The 22,095-nt window shown below is 39.3% G+C and overlaps 2 protein-coding genes across 2 annotated transcripts in view; both read right to left on the bottom strand.

Annotated features, from left to right (window-relative positions):
* Nucleotides 1-22,095, bottom strand: part of INTS4 (integrator complex subunit 4) — a 113,827-nt gene that overhangs the window by 26,004 nt on the left and 65,728 nt on the right. Inside the window, exons 12-15 of the mRNA XM_079929762.1 lie at nucleotides 13,514-13,656; nucleotides 10,789-10,904; nucleotides 8,217-8,350; nucleotides 6,087-6,244 (exon numbers count right to left, since the gene is read on the bottom strand). Coding sequence (XP_079785888.1) covers nucleotides 6,087-6,244; nucleotides 8,217-8,350; nucleotides 10,789-10,904; nucleotides 13,514-13,656 — 551 coding nt within the window. The remainder of the gene's footprint in view (nucleotides 1-6,086; nucleotides 6,245-8,216; nucleotides 8,351-10,788; nucleotides 10,905-13,513; nucleotides 13,657-22,095) is intronic.
* LOC307190616 (cytochrome b-c1 complex subunit 6, mitochondrial-like) lies at nucleotides 388-1,301 on the bottom strand (the record flags this gene model as incomplete). The annotated part of the gene is made up of 1 exon (XM_079929890.1): nucleotides 388-1,301. The coding sequence occupies one exon, from the start codon at nucleotides 1,299-1,301 to the stop codon at nucleotides 993-995; it is 309 nt and encodes a 102-aa protein (XP_079786016.1). The 3' UTR covers nucleotides 388-992.

Consider the following 22,095-nt stretch of genomic DNA (forward strand, 5'->3'; position numbering starts at 1 on the left):
GAGAGAGAGGGAGAATGAGAGAGAGTGCGAGCAAGCAAGCTAACAATCTCAGAAAAAATTCGTAGAAAGCTGCTTTGTTTTTTAATGTCGTATCAAAATTTCACATAGAAATGATAACTGTGGGAAACCTAAAGATCTGGCTCATGAGGGAAGTTAACTGTTTCAGGGCTGGGATACTATATCAGGTTTCATAGCAGCCTGTACAAAATTGTCCATTGGACTAAGCCCCTCCCTCTTATTTCAGGCAACTTTCTGATAGCTAATTGCTGCCTCCTGAGAACCTTGATACAAGAAAGGAGATGCCCTGGAAAGGGGCAAAAATGAATTATTTCCAAAGTGACTGAAGAAATTGGGGTCTGTGGCTTAGATACTGACTCTTTTGAGTTTTGGTGATTTGAGCTAATCCCGGAGAGCCTGCTCATGTGTGGGAATCAAGCACAATAAAAGGCAAGACCCTGCACTAGCTAACCATAACTGTAAAATCCTATTTTGGCGGCCAGCTGGTCTCTCCCTTTCGCATCTCTGATGTCTCTCTTGCAAAAGATGGCCCTGAATCATTCTACGTCTGAACCATTTCATCTCCAGAAAGATTCTGCCTTCTGCTACATTATAGAGAACACTGACCAGCTGACTATACATTAGCTGACTGCCCCCATGTGTTAAGTCATTCTACCACCCTTGCCCTGTAGCATTTGTTCTGAATTGCACAAAACAAGATGCAACCCAACTAGTCATGGGAAATCTGAACTATTATACAAACAAAAATAGAAACTTGGCAGCCCTGCTCAAAAAGCTCTGTGTCCCAGTGTTTCCTCTCTGTATCTCTTTTTTTTTTTTTTTTTTGCTGACCACTGGACTTTATTAAGATGGAATCACTGATAATTACACGGAAGCTACCTGCCTAAGCCAAAATCCTTGAGGTTCACATGAACTTAGTTATACAAATAAGAAACAAATGGCATGTTCAAAACCATAAGGAAATATCCTGACGCTCAGGTGATGAAGGCTGGGGTGAATGAATCGGCACACTTATTCCAAGCTTTAAAGAGTTTGGGGGCCACGCAGTGGTCCCTTGCATGCAAGAAGGCAAAGACCTCCTCTGCGCAATCCTCCTCTGTCAGTGACCTGGAGGATACATGCTCACCACAGAGCTCTAGCCGCTCCCAAGCCTTTATACATTTCTCCAGCTGCCCGCATTGCTCTCTCGCTGCTGTTAGGGGATCCACTAATTCCTCCTCCTCTTCCTTCTCCTTGGGATCTCTGGATCCAGTCAGCATCCTTTGCTCATCCTCCAGCCCCATGTCTGGCTGCTGTTGTGGACTCAACATGAGCAGCAATAGCGACACCTATTCTCTGTATTTCTTTATGCCCACGATCCTCAGGAAGCCTCAGTTTAGACATCCATCAGGAGACTATGGACTCTTTAATGAAAAAGGTACAAAAAAGCACCTCCTATGTGCACTGTACTAGATGTGCTAGGTGTTTCCTTATTTGAGCTCATTTAATCCTTACAATGTGAACTGCAATTACAGGCATACTTCGGAAAATTGTGGGTTCAGTTCCAGACCACCACAAATAAAGCAAATATCACAATAAAGCTAGGTAGGCACGCAAGTTTTTTGGTTTCCCAGCATATAAAATTCATGTTTACATTACACTAGAGGTTATACTGTTCTCCACAGTGGCTGTACCAATTTACGTTCCCACAAACTGTAGGAGGGTTCCTTTTCTCTATACGCTCTCCATCATTTAGTATTTGTAGACTTTTTGATGATGGCCATTCTGACCAGTGTGAGGTGATAGTATCTCACTGTAGTTTTGATTTGCAGTCTCTAATAATTAGTAATGTTGAGTACCTTTTCATGTGCCTGTTAGCCATCCGTATGTCAAACTATGTTGAATAAAAGTGGTGAGAGTGGGGCTTCCCTGGTGGCGCAGTGGTTGAGAGTCCGCCTGCCAATGCAGGGGACACGGGTTCGTGCCCCGGTCCGGGAAGATCCGTGGTGAGAGTGGGCATCCTCTTTTTCCTGACCTTAGAGGGAATGCTTTCAGCTTTTCACCACTGAGTATGATGTTGGCGGCAGGTTTGTCATATACGGCCTTTATGATATTGAGGTATATTCCCTCTATGCCTGCTTTCTGTAGTGTTTTTATCAGAAGTGGATGTTCCATTCTATCAAAAGCTCTCTGTTATCTATAGAGATGATTATATGGTTTTTATTCTTCAATTTGTTATTGTGGTGTATCACATTGATTGATTTGCAGATATTGAAAAATCCTTGCATCCCTGGAATCAATCCCACTTGATCGTGAAGGATGATCCTTTTAATGTATTGTTAGATTTAGTTTGCTAGTATTTTGTTGAGGATTTTTGCATCTATTTTCATCAGTGATATTGGCCTGTAATTTTATTTTTTTGTGATACCTTTTCTAGTTTGGGTATCAGGGTGACGGTGGCCTCATAGAATGAGTTTGGAAGTGTTCCTTCCTCTAAAATGTTTTGGAATAGTTTCAGAAGGACAGGTGCTAACTCTTCTCCAAATGTTTGATGGAATTCACCTGTGAAGCCATCTGATCCTGGACTTTCGTTTGTTGGGAATATTTAAATTAGTGATTCAACTTCAGTACTGGTAATTGGTCTGTTCATATTTTCTATTTCTTCCTGGTTCAGTCTTGGGAGATTGTACCTTTCTAAGAATTTGTCCATTTCTTCTAGGTTGTCTATTTTGTTGGTGTACAGTGGTTCATAGTAGTCTCTCATGATCTTTTGTATTTCTGTGGTGTTGGTTGTTAACTTCTCCTTTTCATTTCTGATTTTATTGGTTTGGGCCCTCTCCCGTTTTTTCCTGATGAGTCTGGCTAAAGGGTTATCAATTTTATTTTTTTTTAAAGAATCAGCTTTTAGTTTTATCAATCTTTTCTATTGTTCTTTTAGTCTCTTTTTCATTTATTTCTGCTCTGATCTTTATGATTTCTTTCCTTCTACTAACTCTGGGTTTTGTTTGTTCTTCTTTCTATGGTTGCTTTAGGTGTAAAGTTAGGTTGTTCTGAGATTTTTCTTGATTCCTGAGGTAAGTTTGTATCGCTATAAACTTCCCTCTAAGAACTGCTTTTGCTGCATCCCATAGGTTTTCGATTTTTGTACTTTTGTTTTCATTTTTTCTCCAGGTATTTTTCTGATTTCCTCTTTGATTTGAAACAAGTCTTTGGATTTTAAATCTCACTATACCAGATCCTTCATGTCATACAGACTGTTTATGCAGAAACAAAGCAGTGTGACAAGATGGAAGGGCTGGAAAAACCTATGTTCTAGTCCAGGGCTTTGCTATTCCTTGTCTTTGACAGTCTTCTCCCTTCTTCACTTGACTAATTTCTAGTCATTCTTCTGGTCATTGCTTAAACCATGAAAGGAAGGGTTAGGTACCCCCTTCGGTCTTCTAGAAAACCCTGTACTTAATGTATTGTGTGGAAAGCACAATACTGCATTGCCTGTTTACCTAGCTATTTCCCCAACCAGGCTGTAAGATCCCTTGCAGCAGAGACTATGTCTTGTTTACTATTGTGTCCCTTCTGCCTAGCACAATGCTTGGCACTAAAAAACCATATAACAAACTAATGAACTCCAGCTCCCTCACTCATTGTAAAAATTGGATAATTCTCATGGAATTGTTTTCAAATTCAATGAAATAATGTACATAAAACAGAAGAGTGGGCACTTAACAGACAGCAGCTCTTACTATGATCAAGGATAGTGGAGCCTTATAAAAGATTAAATCCATGCAACTGAAGATGAGGTATGACCAGAAGAAAATGCCATCTATAAAAATATTAAAAGTCTTCATTCCTGGTTAAGCCATCATAACCAGAGTTTTCAACAAATATTTACTAAGCTCCTAAATAAGGCACCCAAAATACAGTGGTGAAGACAAAGTAGTTATGTCAAGTTCTAAAAACAAACCAAAAAAATCATCCCCCCAGGGTCCTCACTGAACTACAGCAGTGAGGTGAAATCTTATTTGGGTGACACGGCTGCTTAGATTACAACAAAGGACAATGTGTTTGACGGTGAAGTTTGTTTGATACTAGTACTAACAAGTAAACGGCCAGAGTCCTAATCAGAGAAACTTCTGTATGAAATTCTGACTAACATTTCACTTTTCAGCAACTACGGAAAAATGTAAATTCTGAAGAACCCCAGGGATCATCTGACGTACCTCCACTGATAAAAGAACCCCCTTCACTGCTGCATATCAGAGAGCAACAATTTTAGAATCAAACAAAGCTAGATTTAAATCCCAGTTGTGCTACTTCCTAGCAAATTGCTTCATTTCCCCAAATTTCTATTTCTTCATTGTAAAATGGTTAACAACATGTAACTGCAATAATATTTGTAAAACATAGTAGGTCATCAGTAACTGCTGCACCATCGGCTTTCTTTTTCGGATCTTTCACCATCCTGGCCACCTTTCTCAGAATGCACTTACCTAGAAACATAGTGCCCGGGACTGACCACAGCACTAGAACTGCGGTTTGACCAGCCCAAAGCCCAACAGGACTATCATCTCATAAAATCCAGATCATAAGAGTGACTCAAACCTGGGTGTCTGCTGAGTACCTACTAATAGCCAGCACTGCAGGTGATGACCAAATTGGTTTGCTTTTGTGCATTTTGTACCTTCTCAGTGCCAACTGGATAGAAAACTGTCAAGGACAAAACTTAAATGTTTATTTAGGTGTGGCTGAGTGGGGAAGTAGAGCTTTTTTTCCTGGGCTCAGGGCCAAAAACTTCAGTAGCAGCTTCTAAATTTAATCACATTGGTGAGGGAGCAGATGAGAAAGAAAATGTGATCCAGGCATCACTTCAGGGTCAGCAAACTTTTTCTGTAAAGGGTCACATAGTAAACATTTTAGGCTTTGTAGTCCATATAGTCTCTGTGGTAACTACTCAATCTACCACTGAAGCAATGAAAGCAGCCATAGACAGTACCTAAACGAATGAATGTGGCTGTGCTTCAATCAAACCTTATTTACAAAAGCAGACAGATGTTGTCTTTGCTAAAGGCAAATGGGGGGCTTCCCTGGTGGCGCAGTGGTCAAGAATCCTCCTGCCGAGGCAGGGGACACGGGTTCGAGCCCTGGTCCAGAAAGATCCCACATGCTGCAGAGCAACAAAGTCCATGTGCCACAACTACTGAAGCCCGCACGCCTAGAGCCCGTGCTCCGCAACGAAGAGTAGCCCCCGCTCGCCACAACCAGAGAAAGTCCACGTGCAGCAACTAAGACCCAACGCAGCCAAAAATAAATAAATAAATTCATTTTAAAAATTAAAAAAAATAAAGGCAAATGGGTTTCATTTCTTTTCAAATCATTCAGGACATACTAATAGGGCCTGGCAGACTCTGCTGATTGTTCTCGATATCCTTCCCTTCTTCCTTAGTAACAGAGTCACTAAGTGCTAACTAAGCACTGCTCACCCAGAACAAGGACTACCTTTCCTAGCTCCTTACAGCTAGATATAGCCATGTGACTTAAGTTCTAGTCAATGGGACACAAGTAAAATTAGAACATGCAAATTGGGGAAGTGTCTTTAAAAGGGAGTGGTTGTAGAAATGATGCCCTTCTGCTCTTTCCTTTTTCCTAGAGGCTGGATTACAAAGGGGATGGTTAAAGTTTGGATCTTCAGCCAAAGGCCACTTGATGCAAAAGATGGAGAAATAAGAAAGAATGAGTCTAGGTCATCAGCCATCTCAGCTCTGTCCGCCTATGAGAAACAATTAACCTTTTATCCTGTTTAAGCCACTGTTAGTTGCATTTTCTGTTACCCTAACTAATATAAGGTAAGAAAAATTGAAAACAGGTTCTTTGTAACTCTTTCTAGTTTTGTACTAATCATCAATCTTGTCATGAACACAAAGCTTTTCTTTGTAATATGCTTAAACCACAATCTAATCGAAATAAAAACATCAGAAAATCCTGTCAACACAGTCAGAAAAACTAGCCTATAACCAACATTAGAAATCAAAAGGATCAAGCCAAGCATAACAACGTTAACTGTGTCAAAGGAAAGGGATGGTCAATCACCTCACCTGATGGTGAACTCTAGCAGCTCCTGAGTTCCTTGAGGGTCCAGGTGTTGAAGACTGTATACCCTTTCAAGGCTCTGCTGCAGGAACTGATGGGAAGGATCCTCATGAGGCATGATATTGGGAGAAAGAGCTGATGACACTAGTTTTCTACCTGGTAACTAAGCAAACACAGTGGGGGTTACAGCACCATCAAATTCTCTGGCTTAAAAAAAAAAAAAAAACCAACTCCTGTGGCTCAGTTTTTAGTAACACGAAGAAACCAGGAAAAAAATGTGAACCAAACAAAGAAATGGTAAAAAAAAAAAAAAAAGCTAGATAATTCTGTAAACAACCTTCTTCTCCTTCCTCAGCTTAAGTGGGAGAAAGGGAAAGAGAGAGAGAAAACGAACATGGTGTACCGAATACAGCCACAGCTGCAAGGAGAAAAAGAAAAGAGAATGGTATAACATTATTTTCTATTGCTAACTGAAATAAATGGGCTAACCACAGAAATAGGACTAAAAATTAATCTGTAGTCACATTTATTTTTAACCTTTATTTGATCATTCACTTCATAGAAGAGTGATGATTTATTCCCAAATAAGTTTACATAGCATGTTGTAAAAATGTTTTTTATGATGATAATTATAATTCTTGTTCTTACTGTTAAAAGTGGCTACCTTTCAAGAAAGGGATGAGGAAGGGAGAGCAAAAAGGATTTTACTTTTAACTTTGTATCTTCTATATAGTTTAAATTTTCTAACCATGTACATATATTATTCTAAATAAAGTCATTTAGAGTTACTTAAGCAGGGGTGAGTAAATACAAATAAAGAGCTTAGAAAAGTGCCTGCACACAGCATTCAGTAAGTGTTTGCTATTATTATCATTATAGTTCATTAAAATTTTTTTCTAAAAAAAATAAAATAAACTTGGGAGTTCCCTGCTGGCGCAGTGGATAACACTCTGCGCTCCCAATGCAGGGGCCCCGGGTTCAATCCCTGGTCAGGGAACTAGATCCCACACGCATGCCGCAACTAGGAAGCCTGTCTGCTGCAACTAAGACCCGCAACCAAAAAAAAAAAACTTGCTGAGAATCATAGCTTTATGTAATTATTAAGATATAACACAATCTTATCCTTGATTTAAAATATGTTGTTCCAGATTTCTTCTTCTTGCCTAATATAACATAATCAATAACCCAGGGACATTTTTTTTAACATCTTTATTGGAGTATAATTGCTTTACAATGGTATGCTAGTTTCTGCTTTATAACAAAGTGAATCAGCTATACGTATACATATATCCATCCCCAAATCTCCTCCCTCTTGCATTTCCCTCCCACCCTCCCTATCCCACCCCTCTAGGTGGTCACAAAGCACCGAACTGATCTCCCTGTGCTATGTGGTTGCTTCCCACTAGCTATTTATTTTACATGGTAGTGTATATATGTCCATGACACTGTCTCACTTCGTCCCAGCTTACCCCTCCCCCTCCCCATGTCCTCAAGTCCATTCTCTACGTCTGTGTCTTTATTCCTGTCCTGCCCCTAGACCCAGGGACATTTAAAAAATGAATCTTCTTAAAAGATTCAGAGCAGGGACTTCCCTGGTGGCACAGTGGTTAAGAATCCGCCTGCCGATACAGGGGAGACAGGTTCGAGCCCTGGTCCAGGAGGATCCCACATGCCGCAAAGGAATTAAGCCTGCGCACCATGACTACTGAGCCTGCACTCTAGAGCCCGTGAGCCACGACTACTGAGCCTGTGCTCTAGAGCCTGTGAGCCACAGCTACTGAGCCCGTGTGCCACAACTACTGAAGCCCATGTGCCTAGAGCCTGTGCTCTGCAACAAAAGAAGCCACCACAATAAGAAGCCCACACACCACAACGAAGAGTAGCCCCGCTCTCTGCAACTAGAGAAAGCCCACGCAGAGCAACAAAGACCCAAAGCAGCCAAAAATAAATAAATTTATTAAAAAACAAAAAAAGATTCAGAGAAAAGTACAAAACAATAGAAGAAAGCCCAAGAGAGAAAGATAATTAATGAATGTGTTTTCAGAGAATACACAGTCTGCTTTCTGCCACTTAACCACCACACGGACTAAAAATCAAAAAACCAAAAACAAGAACGAAAGATGTTTTCAACATACCCTCAAGGCAGGAACAAGATGAGAAAGACTGTCTCGGAGGTAGGCATAGTGTCTGAAGGTATGATCTGAGAACAATGCAGGCATTGTTGGACAGGTTTTAGCAGCATTGAAAATAAGAACCAAAACTGCAATGTCTGATAAATAAGTGGGTTAAGTAAACTTGGAGGTATAAAAGGTTGAGCTTGGCCAGAATTTGGTGCCTCTACTTCTAACCCCCCAAATTCCTGTTAAATGACTACAATTTTCTAACAAAGAAATGCAAATTCAAAGAGATACATTACCTCACTCCAAATTACCCCAATTACCCCTCCAATTACCAAAGAAAGGTTTTTTAAAATAATGTCTGCTGCCGAGAATACTAACAAATAGGAACTTCTGGTACAATGCCTACTAAAGTATATACTGGCACAATCCCTTGGAATAATAATTTGGTACTAGATATGAGTCTTATGAATGTTGAGTAATTCCACATCTCAAAATCAAATGGCAGAGAATCATTTACAGTAGCAAATAATCAGTAACAACCTAAATGTCCAAAACCAGGAGAATGATTAAATAACTTGTGTTTCATCTACTTGATGGAGTATTACACAATAACTAAAAATTATCTTTATAAAAGATTTTTAACATTGCATCATAAGCATTTTGTTATAAGTGAAAAAAGCAGACTCTAAAATGTATAGACAATATGACAGCAGCTATCTATCATCAAATGTTTGTTGATGAAATAAAATGTTAAAAAATAAAATGACAGCAAAATCCCAAACCCAAGCTTTTAAAAAGGGAGGAGGAGGGCTTCCCTGGTGGCGCAGTGGTTGAGAGTCCGCCTGCCAATGCAGGGGATGCAGGTTTGTGCCCTGGTCCAGGAAGATCCCACATGCCGCGGAGCGGCTGGGCCTGTGAGCCATGGTCACTGAGCCTGCGCGTCCGGAGCCTGTGCTCCGCAACAGGAGAGGCCACAACAGTGAGAGGCCCACGTACCGCAAAAAAAATTAAATTAAATTAAAAGGGAGGAGGAAACACAACAAAATATTAAGTCAATTACATTGGCTATTAAGACTCTGGGTGTTACATATGAGATTTCCTCTTTCTACTTTTAAAAGTTTTCTTTCTATGTATATTAATTTTGTAACAGAGGGAAAATCAGAAATTAAAAACACAAGATAAACATACCTTCCAATCTTCTGTATGTATCTCTATGGCAGAGTGTGCTATTTGCCTACCCAGTATCCATTGTTCCCTTTTTCCTTACTTATAGAATATTGATTTTATTCCAAATATCCTCTAATTTCCTGCCTAGAACCTGGACCTGATGACTGGAGCTCTAGCAATAATTTTGGACAACTGAAAATGGAGGAACAGAAAAATGGAAGGAGCCTAGATCACCAAGAATAATGTGGAACTACTATACCAGACTGCTTACCTCCAGACTTCTTTTACATTGAGGAAAAAAAAAAAACTGTAATTAACATTTAAGATACATTTGGGGCAATCTCTGTTATTCACAGCCAAACATATTTCTTAAATAACACAATTCTCCAACTACCCAGAAAAATATCTTAACATTAGGCTTCCAAAAATGTTTAGTATTTTTTTTTAACGTGAAAAGGGGCTTCAGATTTCAGGGCACTTTAATATGTCCTGTGCGATTTGTAATAACACCTAGCCCACAAGCCTCACTGATGAGCTGAATTTCAAATAGTCATAGTATTGCACCTTTAGAGGTAAGGTCAGGGATGTGCCTTTTTTAGATGTAAACACAGAGTCAGGCATTGGTTAGCACATCAATTACACAGATCTTTTAAAAAATTCTCCAAATGCCCTGTGAAAATAAAAAGAATTAAGAGAGAATACAATGGTCATCACAAAAGTCAGTTATTTGGCTGATCTCTGTATCCCAATAAATACCCCACTAAACCTCACCAAGGACGTGCTATAGAGTGAAAAGAACCACGGGAGAGTATGGATGTACTGATGTAAATGTATTCCCATTACTGGAAAACAACCCGACGGCATGGCATGCTGCCCAAAGCTATCACAACTCCCTTGAACTTGTATCAGGGCTAGAGTAATCATGCAGCCTAGCTCAGCCCATCCCCTCCTTCAGGCTGCAGATCAAATTAAGCACAGAATAAGACACAGGGAAAAGTCCACAGGCTTTAAAACCAAAGATGTCTGTCTGGCTTTGAATCCCAGATTTGCTGCTTAGAGAGGTACTTAGCCTCTCTGAGCCTCAGTTCCTCTATCTGTAAGCAAGGAATAATACCTCCTTCCAGGGTTGTTTGCAGATCAGTGATAAAAATGTATGAAGCATTTAAACAGTATGTGGAATGTAGTAGATGCTCAATAAATGGTTAAAGATTTAGTATTAGTATTAAATGGCAAAGTTGAATTACTGTGAATATAAGAAAAAAAGCTGAGGAAAATAACCATTAGGCTCCCTCAGGATATACTTTTAACTAAAAGAAATGAGAAAGAAAAATAACAACAAAACAAAACAAAACCCTCAGACCATCCAAGCTATACTGCAGAAAAAGATGCCAAAATTCCCTGCTAAATCAGCAGAGGATACAAGCTGGATCATCCATGTCTGGTTCAGCTGTGTCAAAAAACGGGTGGGTGCTCAGGAGCTCAGGCACCAAGGGAAGCACCAGGGTTGGATGCCGACTTCCCAGAAACTTCAAGCATCTGAAACAAACAAAATGAGAAAAAAGCAAACCTCTTTTTTAAAAAGTACTGAGAATTGGAATCAGAAAACCTGACTCAGAATTACAAATTCTCAACCATCTACTTTTGTTACCTCTATGACTTCAGGTAAGTCATTCAATTATTCCAGAACTCAAGTTAATTCATCTAAAAACTTGGTTATTATGAAGACAGAGAGCTGATATGACAGATATTACTACAAGTTATTTAACTAACAATCATTTCCCCCAGCTTCCTTGCCAAGGGAACCCTGATTTTACTCAGGTATCAGGTAAGTAGCAAAGTGCTCAATGAAGGTAGGCCTAGCCCAAGGGCTCAACCACAACTGGTCTAAACTCATCATGGCAATCCCAAGCCCATTTTACAGAGACTGCTTTGCAGGTAGTCAAGTAACCCAGCTCTGGTCAATGGGACAAGAGGGGAAGTCTGCTGCGGAGCTTCTCAGGAGTGTTTTCCTAATCAAATGAAGTGCATACAAATGAACATATCTATGAAACGGAAACAGACTCACAGATACAGAGAACAGATTTGTGGTTGGGAAGGGGGGTGGGGGAGGGAAGTATTGGGAGTTTGGGATTAGCAAATGTGAACTATTACATATAGGATGGATAAACAAGGTCCTATTGTATAGCACAGGGAACTATATTCAATATCCTGTGATAAACCATAATGGGAAAGAAAATGAAAAATAATATACATATATGTATAACTGAATCACTTTGCTGTACAGCAGAAATTAACACAACATTGTAAATCAACTATACTTCAATAAAATTTTTAAAAAAGAGAAGTGCATGGAGGGAATGTCCTTTTCTTTCTGTCTTAAGATATTGTCTTATCAGGTAGCCATACTGCAACTATGAGGAGAAAGCCAAGAGAACTGCAAAGAAGTCAACCAGAGTACTAGTCCTGTTAAGCTGTTGAATGACCAATCCTGAAATCAACTTTCTGACTTCTTGTTATGCAAAAAAATTAGACCTTACTGTTTAAGCCACTTTTAATCAGATTTTCTGTTACTTGTAGATAAAAGCATTCTAACTGATATCCTGGGTGAAGTTCTAGAATCAGAAGAGATCTGATCTGAAACAGGAAACTTAATAACTCTGTGGCCTTGAGCAGATATATGTTTACCTACAAATGAGATTAAATATAATTACCTCATACAGTTGCTATAAGGATTAAATGAGATAATGAGTGAAAAGTACTTAGCAAGGTGTCTGCCATTATATAATAAGAACTCAATTAACTATTAGTTAGCTATTATTAATTGGCTATTAGTTAACTACTATGACTACACGAAGGCCCTTTATAAGTTATAAAGAACTACATGTGTGCTGGTATTTATGCTTTTTTGTTATTTTTAATTAAGTTCTGGTGTAGAAGGTGTGTTGAATTGAAAATAAATATAAACCTTAATTTAATGTCCTCACTGAGTTTATAATCCAACTGAGGCAAAGATGACTAACACTATAAGGTAATGAACTATCAAATGAATGATACCCTGCTTTCTACCTGTCAAAGGTAGAAGGGATCACTATGATCGGAGAAAGCTGCACAAAGAAGATGAGACTTCACCAAGGACTGGAGAATAAGAAGATCAGCAAAAGGGAGAAAACAAACCCCATGAACACACTGATGGCTATATGGGGTATGAAAGGCATCACATTTAAAACACTTGATACTGTTAGGAAAGTACACTTTTCTCCAGTTCTGTCTTAAAGAACTTAATTCACTAGTTTTCTGACCTCTCTCAGCCCATTTACTCACTGTGCCTCAGGGGACATTGTATCCCCACAGCCCAAATGACTGAGTGCCCCTTGAAGACACTCAATAAATGTACAATGAATTGAGCTGAATTGGACTGAACAAACATGAAGAAATGGCAAAACAGAAAACCAGGTATCGAAAACGTTACCTAGAGCAAGATTCCCTGGCATTTTTAGTTCTTAGTATGTCTTCCAAGCACCTGATTTGACCCACAGTTTTTCGACTTTTAATAACAATTTTTTTGAAAATAAATCAATCATATATTTGCAGTGATCTCATCACATAAGCTCATTGAAATATGTGGAGTACAACAACGTACATTTTATATTAAATGTATGCAAGTAGCTCCTCAAACAGCAATTCATGAACAGTGTTAAGCTTGACTCTAGCCAGTAAAGCTAGAGGTAATCAGGGGAAAATATGATTGTGATTTTCCATCTGAAAACCAAATACTCACCCTCCCTTTAATCTCTACAATGATGGAAACAGACAAAGAGTGACTAACACTATATAAGAGGAAAAGGAAATCTAATCGACTCATCTCTGTACCTCCAAAACTTACCACAGGGCTTGGCACATATTAAGCACACAGCAGGCACATAGTATTTGCTAGGTGGATGGATGGACAAATGAATAACCTAAGATGTGATATTCAATTTAGGAACCAGACTCTTGAGAGTATAGTTATGTTGAATCAGGTTTCTAAATTGAAGACAAAATTGAAGGCCATACCCAATCTATGATGATCCACTAAATAATGTCAACATTGTACATTTACCATATTATCAGACTCAGCGAACAAATGAGCAAAAAAAAATCCTTACTTCCATATGGAGTCCCTATCAGTAGGGTACTTGGTTAAATTTTTCAGCAGCTCCACCAGTGCAAGATGAATCCCTTCTTTGGTTGAAACATTAGTGCAACATAAGAGTTCATGAAGAGCCTCTCTAATATCTCTGGATGAATCCTTAAAAAAAAGAAAAAGGTAATAATAATAATAGCAGTCACTATGGATTAGCTATTATGGAGGAGTATACAAGTTAAAGTGGGAGTACAGGGTAAAGAACTTCTCAATTTTCAGAAAGGGGAGGGCCTAGCGTTCACAGAGGAGGAAAAATTTGAAATGATATTTGAAGAATTCATTCATTTGTTCATTCATTAATCGGTACACTCAACATTTACTGAACACGTATTAAACAGTCAACATTTATCAGCACCTACTATGTACAAGTGCTAGGGATACGGCAGTAATTAAAACTGAATCCCTGCTCTCAGGAGTTTCCTTTTAGTGAAAAGACAAAAATGAATAACTAAATATATAGGTCACATATGAGAAACTATAAAGCAGGTTAAGGTTAAGAGTGCTAGGATAGGTGGGGTATTTTACATGGCATAATCAAAGGGAACAGCAAACATAAAGGCCATGAGGTGAAAGCATGTTGAAAAATAGCAGTGTGGCTACAGCAGAGTAAACAAAAAGAGAGTAGGTACTAGATGATGTCAGAGAGTGGCCTCTTCCCTCCCCAACACTTTCTGCTCAACCTCACTAAAATGATTAGAAAAGCTCACCAACAACTTCTTAATGCTAATGTAAATGAAAACATATCAGTTTTACTCTTATTTGGTATCTCCATAGCATTTTTTGCCAGTTCTTTAAAACTTTTTAATACAGACAATTTGAAACATATGTAAAAGTAGAGATAATTCTCCAGTTTCAACAATTAACTCATAGCCAATCTTGCTTCATCTATACATTTACCCACTCCTCCCAGATTATTCTGAAGCCAATCAGAGAAATCATAGCATTTTGTTGGTAAATATTTCCATAATATCTCTTTTTTAAAATTATTTTTTAAAAAAACCCACAAAACCAATATCATGCCTAAAATTTTAATAATTCTTTAATAGCAAATATCCACTCCATAATAAAATTTCCCTGACTCAAAAAGTTTTTATTTGTTCTAATTAGGCTCCAAGAATGTCCGCACATTGCAATTGGGTAATATGTCCCTTAAGTATCTTTTAATACGTAAAATCTCTTTACATCTCACTTTTTTTTCCCCTTGCAATTTCTCCCCTGTATATCCTGAGATGGTAGTTTGATTTAGAGGTTTAATCACATTCAGGTTCAATTTTTTTATAAGACCGCTTCACAGGTAGTAGTGTGTACCTCCCTCAGGAACTATATTTTTCTTTTTGTGATATTAGTAACCACTGAAGATCACTGCCTAGATCTGGTAATTCATTAAAGTTGTAAAACAATGATATATAAATTCTATCATTCTTCTTCATTCATCAACTGGAATACTTCTACAAAGAAAAACTTCCCCTTATCAACTAGCTGGTTGTCTTGAAGTTCCATCTGTATAGGAAAAGGAAGGATAAATGCTTGATTCCTTAATTTACCAGTTTTCAAAATAATGAACTGATTACTAAGAATCTTCTAAAGGTGACTAATGCAGTGTTCTGTTTTTGAATTATTATAAAATCATGGGTTTCAACATATTTGCAGTTGTAATCCTTAATGATATGTTTCACCTTTGGCCAGTGTGAGTCTATTTAAGTTATCTCCTGGGTCTTTTTTTTTTTTTTTTTTTTTTTGCGGTACGCGGGCCTCTCACTGTTGTGGCGTCTCCTGTTGTGGAGCACAGGCTCTGGACGCACAGGCTCAGCGGCCATGGCTAACGGGCCCAGCCACTCCGCGGCATGTGGGATCCTCCCAGACCGGGGCACGAACCCGTGTCCCCTGCATCGGCAGGCGGACGCTCAACCACTGCGCCACCAGGGAAGCCCTCTCCTGGGTCTTTTTGATATAAGCCTAGAGGTAATAGCTAATAGCTAATACCTCATGTTTGCTTTCTGTATGACAAAGACAGTACAAGGTCATCTTGTTATGTTTCCTACACCACACTTGGAATCAGCCATTTCTCTTTGGAATTTTGGTTCCTTTTAGTGGGAAATGGGATCTCCAAAGCATTTTTTTAAAAGTCAGGTTTGAGAATTCCCTGGAAGCTCGGTGGTTAGGACTCCACGCTCTCACTGCCGAGGGCCTGCATTCAATCCCTGGTCAGAGAATTAAGATCCCACAAGCCACATGGCTTGGCCAAAAAAAAAAAAGTCAGGTTTACTGACATATAATTTACATTCTGTAAAATTCATCCTGTTTAGTGTACACTTCCATGAGTTCAACAAATAAATACAGTTATGTAACCACCATGACAATCAAGATATAAAACATTTGCATCACCCAAACACTTCCCTCGTGTCCCTTTGTAGTCTACCCCTCACCCCCAGCCTCTGGCAACCACTGATGCATTTTCTGCTACAGTTTTTGTCTTTTCCAAAATGTCATATAAATGAAATCACAGAGTATGCTGCTTCTTGTGTCTGGCTACTTTCACTTAGCATAATGCATTTGAGATTCATCCATGTTGTTATGCGTATCAGCAGCTATTCCTTTTTATTACCGAGTAGTAATCCATTGTATAAATGTACCATAGTTAATTTATCCATTCACCAACTGAAGGATTTTGTGCTGTTTCCAGTTTTGGGACTATTATAAATAAAGCTGCAATAAACATTTGCATACAGGTCTTTGTGTGAACATGAGTTTTCAGTTTTCTTTAGTAAATACTTCAGAGTGGTACTGTGGGGTCATATGTTAAGTGTATATTTAATTTTATAAGAAGCTGTCACAGTAGTTTCCAAAGTGGCTCTACCATTTTGCATTTCCATCAGCAGTATATGAAAAGCGCCAGTTGTTCCCCATCTTCACAGCACTTGATATTGTCAGGGTTTCTTTTGTTTGTTTGTTTTTACCCATTCTAACAGATGAGTTGTTGTAATTTCTCACTATTGTTTTGTTTTTTGGGGGTTTTTTTGGCCACGTGGTACAGCTTGCAGTATCTTAGTTCCCTGAACAGGGACTGAACCCAGGCCCTCAGCAGTGAAAGTCCAGGGACCTAACCACTGGACTGCCAGGGAATCCCCTCACTATTGTTTTAATCTGCATTTCTCTAATGACTAATGATGTTAAGCATGTTTTCACATGCTTATTTATTATTTGCCACTGCTATCTTCTTTGCTTAAGTGTCTATTCAAATCTTTTGCTCATTTTTTAATTGGGTGGTGTGCTTTCTTATTATTGAATATATATTCTTTTTATTTTTCTTTTTCTTTTGGCCGTGCCACATGGCTTGTGGGATCTTAGTTCCCCCACCAAGAATTAAACCCAGGCCCTTGGCAGTGAAACTGAGGAGTCCCAACCATTGGACTGCCAGGGAATTTCCTGAGAATTTTAAATATATTCTTTATCAGATGTGTGTTTTGCAAATATTTTCTCCCAGTCTGTGGTATGTCTTTTCAAAAAAAAATTTTTTTTTGGCTTAAACAGAAATTTATTGTCTGAGCTCTAGAGGCTTGACGTCCAAAATCAAGATGTAAGCAGGGTTGGTTCCTTCTGAGGGCTGCGACACAGAATCTATTCCACAACCCCCCTCCTAGCTTGTGGTAACCTTACATTCCTTGTATGGCCTTGTAGATGGCATTCTCTCTGTGTCTTCACATTGTCTTCCCTCTATGTGCGTTTCTATATCCAAATCTACCCCTCCCTTTTTTTGGTACAGTTTATATATCAAAGCCATTATATGTGTTTGATTTGGTTCCATTATCTCTTTACTGTCGTCAAATATATATAACATAAAATTTACCACTTTAAGTAAATGTACATTTTAAGTGTACAGTTCTATGGCACTAAGTATATTCACATTGTTGTGCTATCTTTAAAATTTCTTACAAGTGTTTCTTTGAAGAAATTTTTTTATTTGATAACCAGTTTATCTAGTTATTTCTTTCATAGATTAAGTTTTTGGTGTCATATCTAAGAAATCTTTGTCTAAGACAAGGTCACAAATATTTCCCCTAAAAGTTTTATACTTTTAAGTTTTACTTAATACATGAAAGAAATCAAACTAAAAAATTTAAAAGACACATCCATAACTATATAACAAAATCTAAGAATCAGAGGACTCTTCCTTGAAGCTCAGTTGGAAACAAGCCTTCTTTATTCTCTAAGCACCCTCTTTTACCCTGCAATTCTCTCATTTCTTTACCCTATACAATTGGGGGGCCCACTTCTCAATAAACACATCTGACCATGTCATCCCCCCATTTAGTAACCTCATTTGGCTTCCCCGCCACCCCTAGGATAACACTGAGTCTCCTCAGCATAGCACACAGGCCCTTTACAATTGGTTCCCTACTGACCTCTCCTGTTTCACCTCCCACCCCTTCTCCCTCACAGCCACATGTGAACTTCTCAATGTTCCCTGTCCAGGTCGTGCCATTTCACACCCCATCCCCCATCCCCCGCCTTTACCTGCGGTCATATGCTAACCTTCTGGTGAGAATGTCATCCCTTACCTTACTTTTGATACGATCTTGTAATTATGGTTTATATTGCTGTTTTCTCTATAAAACTGAGCAACTAAGAGGCAAGAGGACTGTCCATCTCAACATCCTCAGAACCTAGTATAGAACCTGGCTCAGGAAAAATCAGTAAATGTTTCTTGAATGACTTTCTGAGGCATACCTGAGAGACACTGCAAGTTTGGTTCCAGACTACCATGACAAAGCGAATATCACAATAAAGCAGGTCATAAATTTTCTGCTTTCCCGGTACATACAGAAGTTATGCTTATACTATACTATAGTCTAGTTAAGTATGCAATAGCATATCTAAACAAACAATATACATACCATAATTTAAAAATACTTTATTGTTAAAAATGCTAACCATCAAAACTGAGCCTCAGCAAGTCATAATCTTTTTGCAATAGGAACATCAAAGATCACTGATCACAGGTCACCATCACAAATACAATGATAATGAAAACGTTTCAAATACTGAAAGAATTACCAAAATATGACACAGAGACATGAAGTGAGCTGCGGGAAAAATGGCACCAATAGGTTGGGGGTGCAGGGGGAAGAAAAAAACACAGGACCGATAGACTTGCTCCATGCAGGGTTTCCACAAACCTTCAGTTTGTAAAAAATGCAACATCTTCAAAGCGCAATAAAATGAGGTATGTCTATATTATGAACTACTACCATATGAAGCGCTTTACATGAATTCTCTCATTTAATTCTTAAAAGAAACATAAGAATATGTGAAATTATCCTCACTTTAGAGATGAGAAAACCAAGAACCAGAAGGATTAAATAATTTGTCCAAAATTGCAAGGCTGCTAAAATCCTTTAATAGCTTTTAGTTGTTCTAAAGGCTCTGCATGAGCTGGTCCCACCAACCCCCTCCAGCCTAATCTCATACCACACACTAGCTCTGTTACTGCCAGGCCTTCTTTTGGTCCCTCAACTGTGTCATGTTTCCACCCACCACAGTTTCTACACTTCCTGCTCCTCTGCTGAAATGTCCTTACACCTCACACTCCCAACTCCTCCTGCCAAGTTAGTGCCTTATTCCTCCTTTAGAGTTCAGGTTCAGAAGCTTTTCCTGATTGCTGTACCCCCTCAACTCCTAAAGACCAAGTACCTCCATGATATACCCCCATGGGACCTCACTTCTTTCTGTCGTGAGCTCCTTATTTCAACTTATATTACACCTTCATTCGTGTCTTATTTGTCTGTCTACCTCATACCTAAATTCTAAGGTCCATGAGAGCAGGGCCATGGCTTTTGCTCACTATTGTGTCCCCCTTCACACAGTGCCTGGCACATAACAGATGCTCAATAAATAATAAAAACAAACAAAGGGAAAAAGGGACCAAAGAGAAGAAATGACAGGTTGATTTGGATCTGTCTGGCTCTGTATGTAGCACACTTAAATAAGATATAATGCTTTCCATATGAACAAATCTCCACCACTGATAGGAGGCAGCTATATGGATGCAATGGAGAAACAATTGTCAAGTAATAAGAAAACAATTTTGACTCGTGTGTTTCTTAAGAACTTCCCAGTTATACAATTAACTTGTGTAGATTTGTTTTAGGAAATGTTTACTAAGCATCCTCTATGGGCAAGTCACCACATTAAACCCTGAAAGGATACAGTGAAGGGTACAACATGGTCACTTAAGGACTTCACAATCTCATCAGGGAGATAAGACAAACATACTAAACCTGACATAAATGGATAAAGTGTGAAAACTATAGTAAGAGACACATGGACTTGGTACTCAATAATTATGCCTTAAATGAAGGAATGAGGGAAAAAGTCAATTTATTTGATATGAACTTCAAGAATGAGATATGTTGGGGCTTCCCTGGTGGCGCAGTGGTTGACAGTCTGCCTGCCGTTCGTGCCCCGGTCCGGGAAGATCCCACATGCTGCGGAGCGGCTGGGCCCGTGAGCCATGGCCGCTGAGCCTGCGCGCCCGGAGCCTGTGCTCCGCAACGGGAGAGGCCACAGCAGTGAGAGGCCCGCATACCTCAAAAAAAAAAAAAAAAAAAAGAATGAGATATGTTGAAAGCGGTAAATTGTTATGTTATCCTTCTGCATAAAATTTTCCAATGGTATCTCATAATACTTAGAATAAAATCCAAACATCTTACAACAGCCTCCAAGGTACTCTACCTGCCCCTACCCACCTCTCAGACCTCATCTCATACCACTTTTCTACTTCCTATGTTCCACCTATACCAGCCTTCTTACTCCTGTTCTGGAAGCACACCAAAGCTCACCTATGCCTTAGAGCCTTTCTACCAGCTATTGCCTCTTCCTGAAGGTCCTTCCTCCAACTTTCACATGGCTGGCTTCCTTTTGTCATTTAAGACTCAGCACAGGCCCCAGCCGCTGGGTCGACCAGCTGTCCTGGCGGACTTGCGTTCCATAGCCCCAGCTGCCTGCTCCTTATTTGTGTCCTGAAGATTAGTGTGCCAAGTTCGTCTGTTTATTAAGATTAAATATGTAAACAAGAACCAAAAAAAAAGACTCAGCACAGGGACTTCCCTGGTGGCGCAGGGGTCAAGTATCCACCTGCCAATACAGGGGACACGGGTTTGAGACCTGGTCTGGGAAGATCCCACATGCCGGGGAGCAACTAAGCCCATGCGCCACAACTACTGAGCCTGCGCTCTAGAGCCCGTGAGCCACAACTACTGAAGCCCACGCGCCTAGAGCCCGTGCTCTGTTACAAGAGAAGCCACCTCAACGAGAAGCCTGCGCACTTCAATGAAGACCCAACACAGACAAAAATTAGTTAATTAATTTTTTAAAAAGACTCAGCACAAACACTGTCTCCATAGAAAGGCTTTTACTAATCCCTAACTTTACAGTGAAACTTCCCATTCCTCCATCACTATTTACCTTCTGTATAAGACTTATCATTCTCTGAAATCATATTGTTTACTCTACCTGTCTTTAGAATATATGTCCCATGAGAGCAGGGAATCTGTTTTTGACCACTACACCTCCAGTACATAGACAGCACTTGTTGAATTCAGGTAGTAGCTCAATGTAAAAGAAAGGAAGAAAAGAAAGAAAAAAAAGTAAAGGAAGGAAAGGAAGAAAGGAAGGAAGGAGCAAAGAGACAAATTAAGGCTGGAAGGGTCAGGTAGCTAAATTTCAACACAGTGAAGTACAGAGGCACAATAACTATATAGAGCAGTGAGCAGTAGGGTAGAAGAACAGACAATGAGTTTATATAAGTCTAAAATTCATGGACAGAACTCCAAGTCAAGGAGTTTAGACCTAAACAAATTCTTTGTGAGTTTTATACAAAAGTGCTCATAAATAAGCCTATCATGGCCCTATGAACAATTAAGTATGTCAAATTATAGCTTGGGATATAGCTCAGCTACTTAACGTTTACTGAGCATCTACTTGTGTAGATGCTACAAAGCACTGCGAATTTAAGAACGAAAAAATCAAGACTTGCGCCTTGAGAAGCTCACAGTCTTGTGGAATAAAGAATTAAACAAACAGAACACCTACTGATAAATGCCACAGTAGCATAAACAGGGTGTTACAAAAATACAGATGAGTGCTATTTAGCCCACTCAGCAGTACAGTTAGTTAAGGAAGGCTTCCTAGATATATTACCTAGTGTGGATTCTGGGAATAAGCAGAAGTGTGCTACATGAAAAGTGGCAGTTTTGCAGGCAGAGGAGAACAAGTTACAATGAAGGCAAAATGGTGAAGAAAAGCAGGATGATTAGCGGAGTGACTACAGCATAAAGTTCAAGGTGAGGAATGATGGGAATGAAAGCTAAAAGGAAAGGGGCTAGGCTATAGAGACCAACCATAGAGAACACCACAAAAAATGAAAACTTATCTTCCTAGGAAAAAATACGAGGGACTTAGCTGGTGGCGCAGTGGTTAAGAATCCGCTTGCCAATGCAGGGGACACAGGTTCGATCCCTGGTCTGGGAAGATCCCACATGCCGT

The sequence above is a fragment of the Stenella coeruleoalba genome (assembly GCF_951394435.1).
Source record: "Stenella coeruleoalba genome assembly, chromosome: 8".
NCBI classification, from domain to species: Eukaryota; Metazoa; Chordata; class Mammalia; order Artiodactyla; family Delphinidae; genus Stenella; species Stenella coeruleoalba.